Here is a 22905-nt window from a genome sequence, read left to right on the forward strand (position 1 = left end):
TGAGGAACACTGCAGAGCAATTACTAATAACTTTTTTGTTGTCTGAGTTGAAGCATGTGTATGTGTGACATTTGGAACCATCAAGATGGCGCTATATGCTCTAAAGGCAACAAAACAATCAATTTATTGAAGGAAACTTGTCTACGCAGATATGGCTGAGAAACGGCCCCAATTGCTGCAAAAAGTGGTCAAACAATGGTCGTCGCAGGTGAAATTCAGTCACCCGATTTACTTTAAAACTTAACGGCAAACTCTTTTTTATGATAGAGTTCAATTTTTGGCCATAATATTCAACTATATGTATTTTAATTCTTTTTGAAAACCAGATGTCAAAAAAATCTTCCTTACGAGGGCTTCAAAGGTAATGGGATTTTCAACAAAAGCGCTACAGAGGTTAAAAAAATTGTCTGTGCCATTTCGTGAGACAACATGTTCACCAAACTTGGCTTTCAAAAAATCGGTTGTGACGTTAGTTGTATTACCTTAGGCGCCGTCCTGTTAGAACCACATATTATCCAAGTCCGTATCATCCAATCCGGGCCAAAAATCTTCGGTTATCATTGAGCGCTAGCGATTCCCATTCACAGTAACGTGGCGGTCTTGATCACCATGGAAGAAGCCCAATGACGCCCATAAACCGCACAAAACCGTATTTTTTTCGGGATGCAGTGACTCATGGAGTACGTATGGATTGCTGCCTTACAAATGACGCATAGAAATGAGCCTCACGCTTCAGTTCTTGTGTCAATTTGATCTTCTAAGGATGTGGGCTAAGATCTTTTCGCAAAATTGAGAACGACGTGTAAGAGACTATCGTCTGCTCTCCCTGTCAGTCTATTATGGACAGCAGATATAGACAGCAGATATATATTGTGTTATGTAGGCTACAAGATAAGCGAAAAAAGCCTATTACTAGCGTGTATAATTATTTTAGTTCTTGTAGTAAATTTTCATTGAGGCCAAGTTTCAAAATAGAAGGGAGTACAGTTGTGTTCTAATCATAAACTGTTGAAGTAATTACAAAATCACAACACTAGAGTTTTCGAATACTTGTGGAATAACTGAAGCTGTTAAGAAATATTTTCGGGTTTTTATCAACAAAGTAACATTCATAGTCCTCAAGGCTAAGGAGACTAGGAAACCTGTTGCTTGGGTTAGTTACTATTAATTAGTCTCTGGTCTCTGGATAGTCGAATTCTGTTTTAGAAAGTGCTTAGACGAAAAGGTCTCGGTAGTCCAACTTCATATAGGCTCATTAATTTAATTATGCTTATAATGGTGATTTGCTGGTTATAAATAGAAATTCTTGAATAAGATCTGCGATATATTGCGACACCAAAATAGAGCATAAAAGCTTTGGCAGTTCTAACATAAACAAAAAAGTTGCTGATAGCAATGCTCAGATTAACTCAGAATTCGACTTCAAAAGTCAAGCTGAAAGGTGACCATCGCCAGAACTTCAGATCTCTAGCCTTCCGCTTCGATAACAAGCAAGATGTGATAAGTACAACGTAGGAAATTAATTATATGATCAGGAGAGTCTTTTGTAAAGTTTTTCAAAACAAAAAATCTGTTAACATTCAAATCGATGCACCCTTTAAATTGAAGCACAAGGAAACATGCACTTATATATGTTCGTGTTATGTATAATAAATGGTAAATGCAATCAAGCTGCATACAACTCTGTGGTCAGCGGCTAGCGGATAATCGTTTACTAAGAGCACTTACATACATAGTACATATGTACTATATAGTATATGTACAAACCACTCATACATATGAAACATATGCATAACATGCTGGCCTCAAGTCCCGGCGGGAGCTGCCAGCATATTGCAATTTACCGTTATTGTTGTGCTTGCAATTTTTATTATTCGCACTCCAAAGTCGTTTCTTTTTACCTGTGGTCTGCAATACCAGCGACCATTATAACCGTGAATAAAGAAACGCATATATATAGATACTGGCGCAGATCACCGGGAGAGGTGATTTGTTTATGTGACTAACAGAGTTCAAGTTCGAAGTGAAACGCGCCTACAAAAGTGCTGCTAAGTGAAGACCATGATAACCGGGTCATAAATTTCGCAGATTTTTAAAAATGTCGTATCAGATTTTGAGCAAAATGTGGGGTTAACCAGAATTAATGGATGAATGAGTTTAGGTTTTTGACAAGATATGTCTGTTGTGAAAGAGGAAAAGGTGTGTCTGTGTAGAAAGAGTGTTTTCAATTCACTTTCTTCAAAATAACTTTGACGGTTTGTGTCCCAACGAATGAATGTCTTTTGAACAATGTCCAGTAAGAACTCTTAAGGTTATGTCAAGATCAACTGTGCAAAAACCAAGATCGGTTAATTTTCGAAGATCTAATCTAGGACAGAAAGATTTTGCAGTCGCGCAGAGGCTAGTCATCAACCAACGCCTGCTAACCGTACACGAGGTCAGTGCAAGAACGCAAGCTGACAACGGGGATCTAACTCGTTACCATTCCAGTGTAAGAAGGGCTCTAGCTATATAATTCCACCAACAAAGTAGAACTATAACAATTCATTTCGGTTGATGAGCTGCTCCACAATGAAAAAGCAATGGGTAGGGAGAATATTTGGCAACAAATCCTAAACATGTGCAGTGCCAGGTTGTTAATGAGTCATTTCAACCTTAAAGGGTTGAAATATATTATCAACCTCCCAAGGGAAAAACTCATTCTACTGGTCGCCTTCGACACTGGCCATTGTAAGCTCAGGAAACCGTTATTTAACATGGGTCTAACTTCTTATGCGAATTGTCGGTTCTGCGACTTGGGATTTGAAACACAAAACACCTGCTAATTGACTGCACAGCAGTCTATATAAGTAGAGTAAAGGAACTTGGATCTATATTTCCAAATAGGAATCACATTGCCTCAATAGCACCTAGTAGTCTATTGGAATTTATCAATTTTCTGGGGTTAGTTGAGATGTTATGACTTGGGATAGGGCACAATAGATCCTAGATCGAGCTGCAAACCTCATTTACTTATCCAATCTAAACTAGGTACACAAACGAGTCTGATAACGAAGTCGTTTGATGTTATATCTAGTAAGGTTTGACACTATTTGACTAACGTAACATTGAGTGCACAGTTTACTTTAACAGCGGGCACTTTTGCCTGAAAAATACTACAGTAGTCCGTTTGCTGGCTTCGACCCAACAGCGAAAAATCTGGCAGCGACTTCTCTCTGTCGTTGGTATGTGAGTGGAGAAACAGCCATCAAGAGTAGCCTCTATTACACAGTGGTGTGGTTTTTCAGGAACTCATCTTATCTGTTTCTTAGAGCGACCTTCATTGCTATGCACCCGCCAGCAGTATCCACCGATGATATGTATAGAATAGCCTTAAGTGCCACTTTTTGTGTAGTTGGCAGTACACCGCAGATGTAGATGAGAGCCGCTTTTTGTAAATGTTCAGGTTTCTTAGCGAGTGTTAGATTGATGGCTAAGCCGCTTCTATTTGCCCAGCTGGATACCACGCTGAGGTACTTTTTAGTTAATTTCTAGACGACAGTTAAAAACTTTCCTTTAACCATAAGGATAACGTCGTCAGCGCGGGCTGACACCAACCTCGCTTCCCGAGTTCTTTAATTTCGTTAACCACCAAGATACAAAACAGTGGGGAAAGTACGCCACTCTGTTGGGTGCTACGTCAACCTTTCGGGCTGTCTTTTCACTACCCTTTTACACTAAGACTTTTATGTCGAAGAAGACTCTACCAGAACTTGTTTACAGCAAGAACTGCCAACTCAGGAGCCTGCTACACTCCTATATGGTAGTTTATATATAATATATTAATATAGCATCAAATCTAGAGCGATTGTTCAGTTAGCAAGATAAATTTTCTTACTGAATGAAGTAAGATATATTTAATTTAAGATATTTTTGATAAGTTACTGCAACAATTTCATTATTAAGATATTGGTGTTATATAAACGCTATATACCAAATATTTTATCCGAACCTATCCACTCATTGCACATCACCTTGTTCGCATTACTTTTAAACAAATGTTTAAATTTAAAGCCTTTGAGCCTCAAAAAAATACCTTGAAACAACGCGCAACTCTTTCAGAACTCAAAAAACTTAAAACATTTACATAATGTAATATTAAAATCGAAGAAAACGACGAAAAAATGTGTTTTATTACCAAATCTGTGGAAAAGCATATCACATATATAGTATATATATATATCATGTGATAGTGTGTTAATTGTGGCTAAAAGTGTCGCTCACACGCTGTCATGCAAAATTTGTCACTGTCAATGGCATGAAAAGAGAAATAAAATATACAAAAAATACCGGAACAAATGCAAAATTACACAAAGGCGGCTGCTGGAGGAGTCAGCGCTGACAACGGTAGGCAACAAGTGCGTGAGCACACATGATCCATGTGAAAATACCTACACACATGTAAGCATGGAAGGTGCTGGGTGGAAATAGGTAGTAGCGCTATCTTCACAATCTTCTGTAAGCCAAGTAGTCAGTTAGTCAGTCAGCGGCAGCCCACATAGCTGCTGTGCCGAAACATGTGTGCATGGTGACGCACAAAGATTCCTAGAATTGGCTTTTTTACATTTGATTTTGTGTTATCTGTTACATTCAGATGTGCACCGTTGTCAATGTATGTGTGCTGAGATTGTTACAAATTTGATTCGAAAGTGAGGATCTATTTTTGTAGCCTTTGTTGTAGTTAGTAGGCGTTTAACTTTGGTTTTGAATTCACCAATCTGCATGACACATTACACATACGTATGCATTTAGACAATGGAGCTGAAAATATTGTGCTCCATTTAAGCAGAAAATAAACCATTTTATTTTTATTTTTTATTATTAGAGCATACTCGTATACGATGGTAAGTAAAAAGTTGTCGTAGTTCTCCAATAGAGCGAGATAACGACCACTAAATTTGTCTATAGATTCCTTTACAGTAGCCATTTTTATGTTTGGATGGAGGACTTCATTTCCAATACAAAACGCATACCACTAGAGCGCGAAGAATTTTATATTGAAAAGCTTGCCTTATACATGAGTAGCTTGTTCTTCAGACGGAGGTGGAATCTTAACTCTTAAGATGTAGTGCAGCTGCGTAAACCTTAATTAGAGCTGGGTTATTTTAAAATAATTACGTGATCTCTATATGTACGCATCTTATCAATTGTAAGCCCTAGATATTTTGCGTTCGTGCTTGTTGGAAGCCACTCACAATTTAAGGTCAAAAAAAAATAAAATTCACTTTTAATAAAAATGAGATTTTCCAAGTGAAGGGTGAATAATACAGTCATTTAAAGCAACAATAGATCAACCGAAAAGTCCCGGCTTGACACAAAAATGGTGCTATAAAACTTAAATCCATATGATTTTTAGTTAGCCCTAACCTTCGAAAGGCGTATGTATAAACTTGATAGCTTTTGGATCATTAGTTTGTGAATTATATAATTTTGATTGAAACAGCTTTCTTTATTGTGAAAAAATCAATTAGAAAATACTTTCTTTTTGGGGAAAAACTAGAGTTGAAGCAAAAACTTGACTTAAAGTCGAGTTTCCGAACTCCGCACCAGAAAAATACACCATCAAGAATTGGTATGTTAAGTTTAGACATGGTGAGATATGCACTGAAAACGGTGAACGCAATGGACGCCCAAAATATATTGGTACCGACAAAAACATCAAAAACGTCCACAAAAATATTTTGGAAGACCATAAAGTGAAGTTATTCGAGCACTGTAAAGGTATGAACCGAACGTTTACATCATATCATTTACGAATATTGGGTATGGGATAGCTCTGCGCAAAGTGGATGCCTCGCGAGCTCATTTTTAACCAAAAACAGCGACTAATTGATGATTCAGAAAAGTTTTTGGACATGCTCAAGCGTTGTAAAGCCAAGGTGAAGGCCAATTGTAAGCCATTCGAAGAGGACTGGAAACAGTCGGCTGACTAGGATATGACATCTATAGTCTGAAATGTGCATGGATTAATTTTTTTGACCACCTTTAAAAAATATGAACCATCTACAGCGACTAACACATGTATTGCACTTTTTGAGAGGCGAAATCGGCGCAAGATGAGCGCATTTGAAGAAAAAGAGTGTGTTGTTTTACCCAGATAAAGTACCATGTCAAGAGTCAGTGAAAAGGATATCAAAAATCTATGAATTACGCTTCAAATGGATTCCGCATCCACCGTATTCACCACATCTAGCCCCCAGCGACTATCTCCAGTTCTCAGGTTTCAAATAATGCTCTCTGGGATGAATCTTTCGTAGTATGAAGAAATGATAGCCAAAACTGAAATCTATTTTGAAGCTAAGTACAAACTGGTCTACTACAATGGTATTGAAAAGTTGAGAGCCGCTAAGATCATTATACAAATCTTGAAGGGAATTATGTTGAATAAACTATGGTAAGCCGAAGACTTTACAATTGACATGCCATACTATAAGCGATAGAAAAAAAATTCGAAAGAAAAAGCATATGAATGTGTTCTCATAAATATTACATCATTTGATCAAAAAGTTTCAGGAATGAACGCGGTGCTGCTCCTTCAGTTGTTAAGTTGCTACATATAATATTGCTATTCTCATCAAATTTCGATTGATAACCTTAATCAAGTTAAGTAAATGTAATCGGTACACATATGGAGGGAACACTTCTCCAGCCTGGTAAATCGCAGTGAAGGCATAATATCAAGAGTTGGTGAACCCGAGTACCCCATCGATGACGATGGAGTAGACATTCCATTGCCCGACCTTGAAGAAGTTCGAATAGCAATTAATCGCCTGAAGAACAATAAAGCGGCGGGGCGATGGATTGCCGGCCGAGCTATGCAAACACGGCGGCGAGAACTGATAAGGTGCATGCATCAGCTTCTTTGTAAAATATGGTCGAACGAAAACATGCCTAACGATTGGACTTTAAGTGTGCTCTGCCGAATCCACAAAACAGGAGACCCCACATTCTGCGCCAACTACCGTGGGATTAGCCTCCTCAACATCGCGTTTAAGGTTCTATCGAGCGTATTGTGTGAAAGATTTTGAGCTGCCTTTATGCCGCGATGTCTGAATTGACTGTTTGACGTTGCGCAATACCAAAAGCTCCGCCAGGGTCGGGAAGGACCTCTCCGAGCCGTTCGATACCAAACGAGGTTTCAGACAAGACGACTCCCGATAATGCGACTTCTTCAATTTACTGCTGTTGAAAATAATATGAGTTGCGCAGCTAAATAGAGACGTTGGCCTCAACATCCGCGCCGTTGGTTCTGATTTCTCCAGACTGGATAAGGAAGCGAAGCAAATGGGTCTGGAAGTGAATTAAGGCAAGACGAAATATCTCCTGTCGTCAAACAAACAGTCGTTGTAGATAATTTCGTCGATCTTGCAACCAGCATTAACATCAACAACAACGTCATCCTCGAAATCCAACGCAGAATAACTCTTGCCAACAGGTGCTGTTTCGGACTGAGTAGGCAATTGAAAATTAAAGTTATCTCTCGACGAACAAGGAGCAAATTCAAGAGGCATGGACGATGACATCATCTGATGAGTCGGCGATACGCGTTTTCGAGAAGGATTTCTGCGAAATATTTATTGTCCTTTGCGCATTGGCAACGGCGAATACCGCGGTCCATAGAACGATCAGTTCTGCGAGATATACGACGTCATTGACATAGCTCAGCTATTAAGAGTCAGCAGCTATGCTGGCTAGGTCGTGTCGTCCGAATGAATGAAGACACTCCAGCACGGGGAGTACTCGATTCAGTATTCGCCGGGGAAAGCAAAGGAATATAAATACCTTCACACCGCTGGAAAGATCAGGTGGACAGCGAAAAGGAAGAACGACTGACTCAATGTTCCTAACCCGGCTATATAAGAAGAAGAAGTTTTGCGAGACGAATTCTTCGCGTTGTAAACAAATTAACCGACATATGGGTTACACGCTTTTCATGAAAACAAAAATGATTGCACCAATCTAATAAGGAAAATCTTTTTTAAAGTTTGGACGCTCAATGCCACCCTGCCGATTTCTGAGTATAAAAAATGTTTGTAAGGTCGAATAAAGCCATGGCGAAAGTAAAGAATGATCCATTTCGAGGTGCCCTACTTTTTTAAAGAAAAAACACACATACTACAAATTTAATGGAGAATGTTTATTATCATTCGGAAGAACATTCTTCGGCACATATGTCTTGAAGATTATCTCTTTCACATGTTGGCCGTAGCTACGTCAGTCAACAGAGAATATTTTAAGTAGAAGAAAACTGATTTAGATCATTTAACTTGAAATTAAGCTTGCTTAAACAGTGGCTTTTTATTAAAGTAGTATGTGTTTTTTACGAAACTGGAACTATGAAAAGCAAGTTACAATTTAATACCATCTATTTGTATTTGTTTGGGGTTTAAATGTTTATTGCCTAGCAAATACTAACTTTCATCCTCTCTAACCTCAAATTCAAACTTTGTTGTGAAAATATAAATGCAGCGCGACAGAGGAAAGCGGATAAAACAAGGTTCTTTGTTGATCTTGTAAATTTCTATTTGGCGTGCATTTCGTCCATTGGAATCCAGCTGTGGCGCTGCAAATACTGCAACACCAACAACTTGTAATAATGTCTTTTGCGGTTGTTTGCTTCGCCGATTTCATCAACCGCGCATTTCCCGTTTTTGCTCAGTGTATGCGTCTGTAACTTACTCTCACAGTTTCATTTCTTGGCCGCCACCCGCCACTTTGTTTGCATTTTAATTTTATTTCCCATCGCCACCGCATTGTTGTTGCCACATTTAAACGGTCACAGTTGAAGCTTAATTGTTTGTTTTTGTTGTTGTTTTTCTTTTCCGTTGTTAACTTGGTCTGCTGGTTTGTTGCGTGTTCGCTGGCATTTGAAAAAGAGTTGTGCTCCGATAGAGGAACGAACAGAGCGGCGAGTGGTGGAATGGCGAGGAAGGTGTGTCGTTTAGTGGTAACCGCTATTTCGATTTGCTATAATAATTACTACGTTACGTTGTATTAATTTGTTTGGCGCTGTGTTTGCAATGCCTTGCACTGATTGCATCGTTTTCACAAGCGCAATTGCAACTTTTTCTGGCGGCGACAGAGTTACCCACCAACCGAGAAATGTATGCTCGCGGAAAACCCGATTAACTGTCAACAGATGCCAATACACACCCTTTAGTTTTATCTTCACAAACACACACATTCACTTCGATTGACATCACTTTTCCCCGCTTTGATTAGGTTGGTCACATTGAATTGGTTTCCTTGTTAATAATTAAATTTTCATGAAATAAAATTATTCTATAAATTGTTTAATTAGCGTGCTCTGGCGTATATTTATTACACGGAAGTCGATGTTATTATTCTTAGAGCTCGCGTATGATTTTACTTTATATTTTCACCCTGCTTCATCTCACATTTTTGAGTAGGTGTATTATGCCCCTTTCTGTCACGCAGTTTTTATATTCAGCGAGGTCCCACTTAAACGTTATCAATCAGTTGTGGTTTATTAGCATATGTCCTTGACCACAGAAAATAAAGCAAGGAAGTTCATGTGAAATCAGGCAGCCCAAAAGTTTTGGTTGGTTTACTTCACGTCAAACCCACGGCCTTAGGGTTTATAAATAATAAATTCTAAATAAGTTTGTTAACATCGCTGTAAACTTCGAATCATGATTCAACACTGACTTTAAGGCCACTGATTAGACGTTCAGGCACATTGAGATTTCGGTTTACCTACTTCATACATGAAAGACACCTCAAGAACATGATATTTTGGATTTTGAAGCATTTATGTAAAATTGTGTATTTTATCTATTGGTAGATACTGTATAACAGTTTAAAATTTAATCTAGTTCCCTCATTATAACGCGTGATCCAAATAGAGCGACTTTTTCAAAAACCTTTTTTTGGCAGACCTCGCGTGAGTTCGGTCATGTTGTTTTTTTCAGTATTAAATATTTGGCATTTCATCAATGAAAAACTTACGCTTGAACAACGTTAACAAATCCTTAAAATTTAATGCGAAAATTGTCGTTCTGGAAATAGTTTGCTTCGCGCGCTTCGCTCAATTTATGGTCAATATAATCGGCCTACTGAGCAAACTATTCAACAATCATTATTGGATAATATTCGACCGAGTTGATTCGGCGCCGTTCACAGCAACTCGGACACACGTATAGAACAACTTGACGCATTTTACGTCGAGATCTTTAATTGAAAGCGTACAAAATAAGGCTTGTGCAGGACCTTGGAAGTGGCATTGAGACAAATTTTGTCCAGCGATGTGGCCCAATTCAGGCGCAATGCTACAACAAGCAAAAGTGCCACATTTGGGACGAAAATCAACCAGAAGAGAGCTGCCATTTAATCCAGAAAAACAACGGTTTAGTATGGTTTGTGTCAATATTTCTTCAAAAATGATGCCGGTGATAACATTACTCACCATGATTACCGACTTTTTGATCTCAGCGACATTTGGTTTCAATAAGACGGCGCCACTTCCCACACATCGCATCAATCAAGGTATTCATTGAAAGAACACATTGGTGAGCAGATAATTTTACGCTTTAGGCCGGTCGATTGGCCACCAATATCGTGTCATATTACACCGTTAGACTTTTTCCTATGAGGATATGTCTACGCGGACAATCCCGCTTCGATTCAAGCTTAGAAGCAAAGCGGCCAACATTCGAAAAAGGTAATCTTCAAAAAATAAATGCCAAAAAATGTTCTTTCGCATGCTAATAAAAATTCCCCCTTCAATTTGGAGATTCTGTGTTTTTTGCTAAAAAAATGGAGAATTCCGAAATGGATCACACTTTACAGTTTGTAAATCGAAAGCCAATTAAGCTATCGAATTAAAACTTTACTTACAAAGTGTATTTAAGTTATGTGATCTCACGTCTATGAAGCGAAACGTAGTAATGAAACTAAGACTAAGGTCAGAGTGGAAGCGAGAAGCGATGTTATGGTATGGCGCTACATCTGGCTATAAATCGCTCCATGTATCTGCTTATGTAAATCAATCTAAGTTTTCAAAGTTAGAGCGAGCACTGAAACGGTTTTAGGTGAATTCAAGTGGCCAAAGCGACAATGTGGTTTCGTGCTGGAACTCTTTTCGTTATTATCCGTGTTTGTTGTTTTCTTCTTTACTGTCATGTTTTTGTGATTATTAATTTATCACACGGTGAAATTGGGTACTTAATAAAAACTGTCCAATTCTTTAGAGAACCTGTTGCAATACAGTCGTATGTCTATTCTAGCGTAGTTGTAAAATTTATGTGGATACCGGCGCGGCTCTAAATATAAGATGTTGATTTTACTGTTCCTTTGTTCATTAATTGGATGTATTCCAAGACATATTCCACACAACTTTCGAAATATAGAATTGTGGATCTCAAAAAGGCGTGCAAAAAGCGAATTGCCTTACCGCTTTCTCTTAGTGATGTGAGTAAAAAAAAGTAGGCCTTTTTGATTTAAATTTCGAGAGAAAACCCATTCATCAAAATATATTTTTCAAGTTTGGCATGACTGTCAGTGACATTTGCGCCACATGTTACATCAAAATAATCAATATTTTTTAGTATACGCTAGTCTTTCTGAAGTATATAAAGTGTATTCGGCGATTTTTACGAGTTTTATAGAGTATAAAATGTTCGCTTGCACCCGAACTTAGCCCTTTCTTACTCATTATTTTATAATTTTTGTTAGAATCTTAACCGGAAAGTGGTGCAATACTTCTGCCCGAGAGGAAAATTCATAATTTAAATATTTTAATTCTAAAGTCGAAAGAATAAATATTTCATGCAAACTTAGACACAGAGAACGCAGTTAAGGGAAACGGAAGTGTGTGTCTCCTAAAGGAGTACGAGTTTGGGGCACTGACATTTTTAACGAGTAAGTAACTTAAGTAAGTTTTTAGGATAACTATCGAGTTCGTATTTTGGTAAGAATAAGTTGGGAAATGTTATTAGCGATATACATATAAAAAATAAATAATAATATTACGAAGTCAGTTACGAAAGTTTTTTTTTACTACATATTTAAATTACCAAAGTAACCACCCTGTACAGGCAGTACGCATGCACTCAAGCATTTATTTCGCTTTCGTTGTTACGCTTAATCAAGCGTATTAACTGTTATCGGCTGCAACATATTTTTTCCGGCAATTTGCATAACAGTATCCCAGTCAATTGAAAATCGCAACACGCTCACCCGGTTGTGGGCGTGTGTATGTTCGAATAAACGAATTTTTTATCTCATCTAGATGTACACGTTTATTCAAAACACAATTTAGTACATATAAATACTACACACAATAAAATGTGTTACCGACCGCTGGAAGCTGAAGCCGTTTTGGGTTTACCACATCTGTCAAACCGAGACGACGCCACGAAGCAAGCAGCAACAATCAGAGATGTATCAAAAAATATGTTGTGTTTACAGACACTAATACCGCAAAAATATGCCGTTATGATGAACAAAAATATTTAACACACGCATGCACACACAGAGGCAGACACACAGACTAATGTTTACAAATAAATTTAGATTTGGCTGAACTCACCTTAGTCGCGGCAACTCACAATAGACCCAGTCCGTGACTTCTTCCAGTCGCACCTCTCTGTGTGTATTGGCCAAATCAGATTTATTGCCGGCGATAACAATGGGTATATCTTTTGGCAGCTGCAATTTATGACATGAAAAGGAACAGAAAGGTAAAAAAATAAGTGTATTTAAACGCTTGTGCTGTTTGTGAGTTTAGAGATTTGAGAATACGTTTAGTCTAGTTTGTAAGTGAAATAGCAGTAAATAAAAATCGATAAGTGATGGTCTGTTTTGGAATTTAGAGAGAAATATTTCGTATGACTCGATTTGAATGTATACATCTTCTAAAACATTTAAGCCGTATCACCCAAATTTAAACAGGACCTGTTATTTTAACCTTTCTTACGACTGTGTGAAAATAGGTGAAATAGGATGATAAACCCATCTCTTCCCTATAAAATGGTTTTGTTAAAAACTAAAAGTCCTAATTTTCTTTATTATATTGCCAAAATGATCGAAACCTGACTACAACCGCGCCTCCTTCACATTTAATACAATTTCAAAATTCACCTGATGCACTTTTACAGATTATTAGTATAACGAGATAAAGCTTTGCACGAGCAGTGCCTCTTGATGACCGAAAACTACCCAAATCGTACCCAATGGTTCATGATCCTCGCTGCGAAATAAGCGGACCACAGTATCGATAGTTGACTTCTTACCGAAAGTATCGGTCAATGTGTGAAATATGAAATTAAAACTCAGAGATAATCCTTTCCTAATAACATTATGTATGTATGTCAAAAATGGCTTGAATCGTATCAATAATTCTTTTGGTCCCCATAGACATGCCTCGTTCTTTAAGACTTTCGACCTCTTCAGCTGATGAAAATATTAAAAACGTGAAAGAAATGGTGCTTGAAAATTGTCAGATAAGTGTTAAAGAGATGGCAAGAGAGCTCGACATCTTTCGCTAGTCCATTCGAATGATTTTGGTGGGTATTTTGGGTATGCGTTCTTGCTGGACACGTCCCGATAAATTTTTTTTGAAAAGTATTGTATACAAATGGTCTCTTTGGACATGCTGGATCGAGCGAATTTCAATCTTACATTCTTGGAGAGTATCTTTAGTGCCGAAGTAACATGTTTCTTATGAGTTTGATATGCAAACAAGTCAAAAATCATCGGAATGGAAGAAAAAAAACGAGCCGACAACAAAAACAACCAAGCCAAAGCTAAAATAGTCGATTTTTCGAATGTCAAGAATCGGTTCTTAATCGACTTCGACTAATGAAGATCGATTCCAAAAAATCGATTTATTTACGAGAAAACTCGATTTTCGAGTAGAATCGGAATCGAGCTTACCATCCCTACTGGCTGCCATCGGGTGCACATATAATAACCTCTGCACAATAACCACCACAAAAAATTATTTTTTTCCATGTAATTTATACGGAAAACAGAAAATTTGAAACAGGCACCTCTTAATATTAATATTAAGAGCTCTTCTTTCGAGTGATTTTCTTTTTTACATTTTCGAAAGTTTTTAGCCTGTTTTTCAGTTGAAAAAAAAGGTTGACTCAGAATGACACACCCTAATACTTATATTACAAAATATAAATAAATTTATGTTAGTTACACGTGTTGCAACAGAGCATAATAGTTTTGTTTACCTAACGGTTGCTTTTTATACCCTGAACAGGGTATATTAAGTTTGTCACGAAGTTTGTAATACCCAGACAGAAGCGTCGGAGACCCTATAAAGTATATATATAAATTACCAGCATGTTGAGCTGAGTCGATTTAGCCATGTCCGTCTGTCCGTCCGTCTGTCCGTCCGTCAGTCTGTCTGTCTGTCTGTATATATACGAACTAGTCCTTCAGTTTTTAAGATATCGTTTGAAATTTTGAAAACGTCATTTTCCCTTCAAGAAGCTGCTCATTTGTCGAAACTGCCGATATCGGACCACTATAACATATAGCTGCCATACAAACTGAACGATCGGAAAAAAGTTCTTGTACGGAAAACTTTTACATTTGACATTATATCTTCACAAAAGTTGACATGGATTACTGCTGTGGTAATAACATAATCTCCGAAGAAATTGTTCAGATAGGATTACTATAACATATAGCTTCCATGTAAACTGAACACATGGTTACTAAAAGAAATGCACCTGTGAAGGGTATATCAGCTTCGGTGCAGCCGAAGTTAACGTTTTTTCTTGTTTCATCTAAAATTAATCGATATAGACATGGAGTTATATATGTTAAAAGATTGACCTAATAAAATTTATTATTTATTTATTTCAATAAAAAGGTATACTTATGCAGTCTCTAAGAAAAATTTTTGATGCTGATGGTTTGATGCCGGCACATATCATCGGTTTGAGTCCATGAGAGAAAAAAGGAAGAAATGCCGGTCGCGAGAGAACGCGATTCTTATCACAAAAATATACAAACGTAGCAAAGCGTCTCCGGTCGGCAGTGTATGGTAAATCGTTTTGACGGTCGATAACATAGTACCGTTGTTGTAGCTTTTCGGTAGTGTACTATGGTGTGACACTTGTAGCCACGTAGAGCTTAAGACTATACTTTTTTAATTTTTTTCGGACTTTTTCGATTGTGCGGAACTTTTTTTAAAACTTTTCTTATGTTTTTAGTAAGCATAAGTAAAGTAAATTATATTGTCTAATAATAATTATAGTTTTTAATTTATTACGTTTAATGAGTAAAACACAAACTAGGATTCCTGTGCTTATACAAAACCAGTCGATTTTATTGTTTTTAAAGTAATAACGTGACTAAACTTCCTATTTCAATTAAAAAAAAAATTAAATAAAATATTAATTTCATGTTATAGTGTAAATCAAATAAATTTAAAAGAAATAAAAATAATAACTTTTTCATCTCCATTCGTGTCGGACTCTTATGAATCGACCTCATAGCTGAATGTCTTTTGTTTGTTGTTTTTAATTTTAAATATTTTTAATAAATAATATAATATGTAACTAATTTCTTTCTTAATACAACTGATCAGGATTACGAGGCGAGGACATAATTAGACTAATTGGTTCCTATACCATTAAGGCTTTAATATGAGGATAAATCCTACAAAAAGCTCTACCGCAGTGTTAAACTGAAAAAAAAAATTGGATTATAAGCCCGCCCATTCCCCATATATATAAATCATGCCTACTTCCCACAAGGCACGAATTTAAATTCCATATGGTTCTCTCTCTTTTTAGTACATAAATTAAGTAGCAATGAATATATATATGTAGATGAAATTTTCTACAAATAGTGCCAGTGTGCTATGCTGCACCAAGTTGTAAAAATCGGAGCATAATTATCCCCCACATTTCGAATATATGGATCACAATTTGTGAAAAATATTATTGCAATTCAGTCTGCGTCTCTGATAATAGTATGCCTGTATGTGAAGGAAAAATATCGGTATGCGTGGTGCCTCAATTAAACTCTAGAATATCCTTTTCTGTTAGTAATATAAGGTAATGTCAAAAAAAAGACAAGAAGAAACGTTAACTTCTGCTGCACCGAAGCTGATGTACCCTTCACAGGAGCATTTTTTTTGTAACTATGTGTTCAGTTTATATGGAAGCTATATGCTATAGTAATCCGATCTGCACAATTTTTTCGTATATTACATTATTATCTTTGAAAATAACCTGTGCCAACTTTTGTGAAGATACATTGTCAAATGTGAAAGTTTTCCATACAAGAACTTGATTCCGATCGTTCAGTTTGTATGATAGCTATGTATATGTTATAGTGGTCCGATATCTGCAGTTCCGACAAATGAGCAGCTTCTTGAAGAGAAAATGACGTTTGCAAAATTTCAAAATGATATCTTAAAAACTGAGGGACTAGTTCGTATATATACAGACAGACGGACATAGCTAAATCGACTCAGCTCAACATACTGATCATTTATATATATACTTTATAGGGTCTCCGACGCTTCCATCTGGGTGTTACAAACTTCGTCACAAACTTAATATACCCTGTTCAGGGTATAAAAATATATTTGCTGTCTATTACAAATTAGTTTCTGACAAATTTTTCAAAAGTAAGTTTTTAATATAATTGAATTAGCTGTTTTGAAACAAAATTTACACCCACTACTGATGTACAGCAAAAAGTATGTTCTTGGTTAAGTGTTTTAACGAAGTATCAACTAACGAACCTCCAGATTAACAAGTTCGGTCTGAATACCCCTATTGTAAACATAAGCACACTAATTGACACACTGTTCGGTTTTAGTCGGTATGTGTGTGTGTGAGTGTAAAAAGATGCGCTTGTAAATCGAAATAAATTCGTAATAATTTTCTTTTCGTGTCATTGACGGATTAAAATTGCGAATTTAATGACTTTTCCACACCGACAACTCATATGTTTTTGTAAACGTCTAGTGAACGGTGAACGCAATTCTCCGACAACACATATTTATTGACAGTTTCCCTTTAAATATTTTTGTATTTGATTCGCAAATTGATTGCTTGCAATTTTTAATTACTTTTTGTGGCGGAATTGTGGCAAACGCACAAGCACAGACACATGTTCAGTGCATTTTAATGTATAGAACTAAAACATAAATAAACGACGAAGGTGCGTACATAAGGATGTGGAAGTGAGTGTTTGCGGCATTCGCTTAAAATGAAATTAAATTCAAGACGAGTTCATGCTGTGGAAGGAAAGTTGATTTTTATACCCTGAACAGGGTATATTAAGTTTGTAGAACACAGAAGAAAACATCGGAGACCCTATAAAATGTACATATATATAAATGATCGGAGACTAGCTGAGTCAATTTAATCATGTTCGGCTGTATGTCTGTTTGTATAAGTATTTTTCTCCCGAAGAAGTCGTGCACTTGTCCGATATCGGACTTATAACTCATGTTTGATAGGGAACTTTCATAGAAGCCAAATATTGGGGAGAGAGTAAGGATCGGTTGGCTTATGTTAAATTAGGAGAGTTATAGGAAACAGGCGGGACTGTCAGCAAAGATGGTGTTGTGAAACCGTAGTGAAGCCTACAATGTTCTATGGCGTGTTTGGCTGACAGAGGGACTACACTTGCTACACTCTGGTGCAATACAGACTACATCAACAATATACTCGTAACTTAATGCCAGTTTATAAACAGCAATATATTGCGGTAGGGAAGCTCTACCTACTTCAACTGCGTTACTGGAAACTTGCATCATTGCCGGGTCACAGCGGAATCGTTGGAACGTGAAAGTCAATGAAGTTGCCAGAGGCAAAAGCAGAGCCCTGCCCTACTCACATCGGAATGGCGCTGAGTTGGATCCTCATCGTCAACTTGTGTTCCAGCAGTGAACCAATGGTCCTCGCCTGCACTTAGCAGTCGTTGGTTGACGATCCGCTGTTGTGCGACTGCAAGTCCCTTTTGGTCTAGAGAGGAAAGTAGGAAATATACTGAACTACTTCCCCCTAGCAAAGTTCAGCTAGCCGCAATCGAAATGTTTTTTACTGGACATTATTCAATAGACATTCAGGCTAAAAGTCTTGCTGAACGCCATAGCCGAAACGGACGTTAATCATCGCAACAAATTTGTGATAAGCTCAAAGGGCTTTATTGATTTGTGAGAATCGTATGATCTATTCTAAACTAGAGTAGGATAGGTATTACGATGGCTAAGGTTCTAAGCTGTTCAACTGAGATTGCTGTTAAGATCGACCTCTTCACCTAACGTAACCATACATATACATACTTATGTATATTGGTACATTAGTGCGATATGGTACTGAAAGTTAATGAGGACATTTCATATCAATTAAAGCATCAATGTTTTGACTATACTGTTATATAAGGTTGAATACGAAGTGGATATTTGGAATATCGACGAGATTCCCTTATAAAAGTATTGGATGACTTACAGCATAGGCTAGTTTTTGAATCAAAGTGAGCACAATCGCCTCAAAAGAAACTGAATTTATATTCACTACAATAAAGTTAGGTCTTGAAAATATTTCATAAGCCTTTAATTCGTATAAATTAATTAGGAATAGAATTTTGGGTCTGACCTGAACTTAGCACTATCTTATATTTATTGATTTGATATTTGCGTGCTTTTGCTTTTTATTATTTTTGGCAATTCTTTTCCAGAAAATTTAGAAAGTGTGCTGGAAATATGATAAATTATATTTTTTGAGAGAATAAAGCTAAGATAATGGAGTCTGATGAATTCATAAATATATTTAAATATATTTTTGTAAACATACCCAAATACTTACAGTCACATAAATAATTAATAATTTACACACGCATAGAGTACGCACTTTAATTGAACCCGTCAGAGTCAAGTTTGATCTTGAATGGATGTTTTTATATTAGTGACAAAAATTTATATTACAAATAGTTTGATTAAAACAAAGCAAGCCAATCTAGAGTCTGAAAGAAATTTGACATCAGAAAAAGAAACAGTGGTTCTTGGCTCTGAACGTCATACGAATGTGAGTCAATCGAGTTATGAGCTCATGAAACAAGAGTTAAATCTTTTCTACTCTAAACTCAATAAAGGTCAAGGTAGGAAGGAGTGCAGCCCTGTTGTCTATTGGGCTCGAATAGCACTTGATGTGCCATGATTATGTGTGCCTCTTTTGTTTTAGGTATCTTCCATCCATTTTGTGTTATTTGTTGATATTTTAAGTATACACGGATATTTTAAGCTTTAATCTAGATACCAAATATTTTACAAATTTCAAGATATTAAGAATAAGGGCTTATCGCATCGATGATTTGTTCATACAATCTATAAAATTTTAAGAGAGATCCTCACGGAATAGAATGAAAGGGCATTAATTCTGGGGTTTTTGTGGAGATTTTTTCGACTGAAAAATAAAAAGAGAACTTTTTAAATTAAAATTCAAGGGGTTGTTGACAAAATTCAGAGGTACACGGTCAATAATCAATAAATAAAATCGCGAAGTTACTACTGACTTTCCTTAGAAAACTGCTTAGATTTATATATTCACTTTTAGTATGATTCAAATTTAATTAAGAATGGTATGAATGTATTATTATATGAACATATTTGAAAAAAGGAAGTTTAATCACACTGAAGGGGTTACATGGGTTCTGAAATTTCAAAAATGATTTTGTTTTAATACGAAGATTTGTCCAGAATATTTTCTTAAAGTTTCAAGGCAATCCCAAAAAAAGTGTAGATAGAATCAAAGTGGTCGTCTGCTTCAATCTTCCACAATGCTTTTCTTGGCAAATCATTTTCAGGCTACGTGAACACGATTGCTTGGAAACTAGTGAAGCGATCTAATCGAAAAGATAACCTCATGATTAATCTTATGATTTTTTTGAGTAGGTGTAAGTTTTTCAAGGTAATTTGTGGTAAAAATTAGAAGTTAATCATACTGTTTTGTTTATAGTTTTGCTAAAAATTATTTTTTATTATCAAATGCTTTAATTAATCACGACCTACATTCTTCTACTAATCGATGATATTTGCTTTTAGATGTATCCATTATCTGTCATGCTGACCACCACAGGGAGACGTAAGTCACAGAAACACATAACCGGATACCTTAAAATATGATAAATGTAATTTCTATACCCCTCAACCTCCAATCTGCAATTGTTTTTGAAAGCAATACACAAACAATAAAACTCACCTGATAGTCGGTGCGCTGCTCGCGTATCTCCTGAAAACACTGTTTGACACATTGAAAACTCGACGCAGACGTGGACGCATAAACCAGTATGAAAGCATGGGCGGTGGCAATGGACAGACGGCGCATAGCGGGAAATTGCACATCGCCGGAAGTGTCTAAAATGTCAACCTGCCAATACAAGACTATAATAAATTGGATGTACTTTGCACGTAATAATGAAAAGTTTGATAATAATATTTGTAAAAAAAATAATCTTTCAAAATATAACAATTTAACATTTAATTTTTATTTAAATAATATGGCAGGTCGAATTTATATAGCGAAATTTTCAACAGAAATAATGCTTTCGAATATTTTATTCCGCTTATTCTCTCAAGCCGATCTGTTCGGAGTACCTTTGCTTAAAAAATCGGTAAAAAAACTGAAATAATTATAAGAAATATTTATCCAATGGAAGGGGTTCAGAGGCTCGCAGGGATGTGCATAACAGGAGCTTTAAGAGCCACTCCATCAGTGGCTCTTGAAATGGTACTAAACTTGCCACATAACGACCTCTTCGCTCAAAACTGTGGAGTAAAAGCTGCGAGACGAATACTAACTGCAAGAGAATTTACATATAGAAACTTCGGGCATAGCTCGGTGGTTAATGATGGATGGGAAAACACCAACTACATGATCCCAATTTTCAATTGGAAATAAGGTTCAAAGGAAACATAGAAGAAGATGTCTGGCGTAAAGATATGCTAGCTAGGCGCAACACTCTAAACATCTATAGAGATGGCACGAAAACGTTGCCAAACTACTGCAAAAGATTTCAAGCTGAGATCTTTGTGAAAGCCTCTAATGCACCTGTAGGAAATTTAAGTAAACCACCAAGCAGCAATCACTGCAGTAACTTCCTATCACACATCGGCCAGAAGAGTCTTGGGAAGCAGGTCAGCAGTGGAAAGTGTTGCCTGAAGTAGGCAACTTCACCTTTACTGCGTGTCAGGCCACAAAAGCATCGAGGGCAATGAAATAGTCGACGGAGTTACCGATAGTGAAGCCGTAGAGTCTGTTAAGTTCCGCGTCCAGCTGAGGTATACTAAACGATGATTATTCCTCTTGGACTTAGCAACTGAACTCCATCTGGAATCACAAAGGGCCAAACTGGTCTCTGCGTGGCTTATTGGACCACCAGATTAACCTAACCTAACCTATTCAATGGAAACACGGCGTATGAGTGACCTATGGTACTAGTGTTTATCGATTTCAAAACAGTTTCAGGATTATTGTTATTGGGCATATTATTGTAACTCGGATATATGATAGCAAAAACTAATATTGATATTGAAAGAATTCCAAATTGATAGGCTTAGCCCATGTACACATATAGTATTAAATATATAAATAAATCTTTACACAAACAGTTTACATATTTTGCTAAAAAAAGTTGCAGATATGGCAATTTTTAATAAAATATCATGAAGAATAATTTTTGAAAATATTTTAAGTCTTTAGTTTACTTACAGTCATTTGAACATTTATTTATTTTATTTTTTGAAGATACTACTAAGGCTTAAGTAATTCTTAAAATTAGTGGGCACACAATAAACTAATTTGCAGAAAAATCTTTTAAAGAGGCTAGAAAAAATAAACAAAAATATGCTTATATGTAATGTACACATAGCGTTGGAGTAACCTTTTTATACCCTGAACAGGGTATATTAAGTTTTCCAAGAAGTTTGTAACACCCAGAAGGAAGCTTCGGAGTCTCTATAAAGTATATATTTAAATGATCAGTATGTTAAACTGAATCGAGTTAGCCATGTCCGTCTGTCTGTCTGTCCATCTGTCTGTCCGTCTGTCTATATATATGCAAACTAGTCCCTCAATTTTTAAGACATCGTTTTGAAATTTTGCAAACGGCATTTTCTCTTCAAGAAGCTGCTCATTTGTCGGAATGGCCGATATCGGACCACTATAACATATAGCTGCCATACAAACTGAACGATCGGAATCAAGTTCTTGTATGGACAACTTTCACATTTGACAAGATATATTCACAAAATTTGGTACATGTTATTTTCTAAAGCAACAATGTAATCTCCGAATAAATTGATCAGATCGGTTAACTATAGCATATAGCTTCCATACAAACTGAACGCATAGTTACTAAAAGAAATGCACATGTGAAGGGTATATTAGCTTCGGTGCAGCCGAAGTTAACGTTTTTTCTTGTTTGAATCTGAAAAACAAAAATTTAAACTTTTACTGGATTATTTGCATTGGGATATTCCAAATTAGGCATAAATAGCAGCATCTATAATGCAGGAAGTCTGAAATTATCGAATATCTTAGATTAAATTCTTGTATGAGTATACATAAAAATATTTTATGACTTTGAGAGATTTTCGCGTCAAAGCGTGTCAACTTCGTTTTCACCGAAGTGTATGTAATATAGCAAAGTTTTACATGGAATAAATATTAGAACATTTTAATCACTTAGACGTCGTGCAAAATTAACATTTCGTCTCTTTATCCTGAATATGTGGCTAATGGTTAAGTATTCAGCAGATTTATTGGCCGAAATATTGGCTCTAAGTTTCTTTTCAGGTAAAAATTGTACGGAAAATAGCTGGAAGTCCTTCGAAACAAGAAAAAACCGTCAACTTTGGTTGCG

The 22905-nt window shown here is 36.5% G+C and overlaps 1 protein-coding gene across 7 annotated transcripts in view; it reads right to left on the reverse strand.

The window, feature by feature from the left end:
• Positions 1-22905, reverse strand: part of LOC120772521 (GTP-binding protein Di-Ras2-like) — a 94552-nt gene that overhangs the window by 33399 nt on the left and 38248 nt on the right. For 6 of the 7 annotated variants that reach the window (XM_040101183.1, XM_040101182.1, XM_040101181.1 and 3 more), the window contains 2 exons: positions 20244-20411; positions 12590-12708 (listed from right to left, as the gene is read on the reverse strand). In XM_040101183.1, the coding sequence (XP_039957117.1) occupies positions 12590-12708; positions 20244-20411 (287 nt within the window). The remainder of the gene's footprint in view (positions 1-12589; positions 12709-20243; positions 20412-22905) is intronic. The other variant, XM_040101179.1, reaches the window with a different exon arrangement.

This window comes from Bactrocera tryoni, chromosome 3 (genome assembly GCF_016617805.1).
Source record: "Bactrocera tryoni isolate S06 chromosome 3, CSIRO_BtryS06_freeze2, whole genome shotgun sequence".
Lineage (NCBI taxonomy): Eukaryota > Metazoa > Arthropoda > Insecta > Diptera > Tephritidae > Bactrocera > Bactrocera tryoni.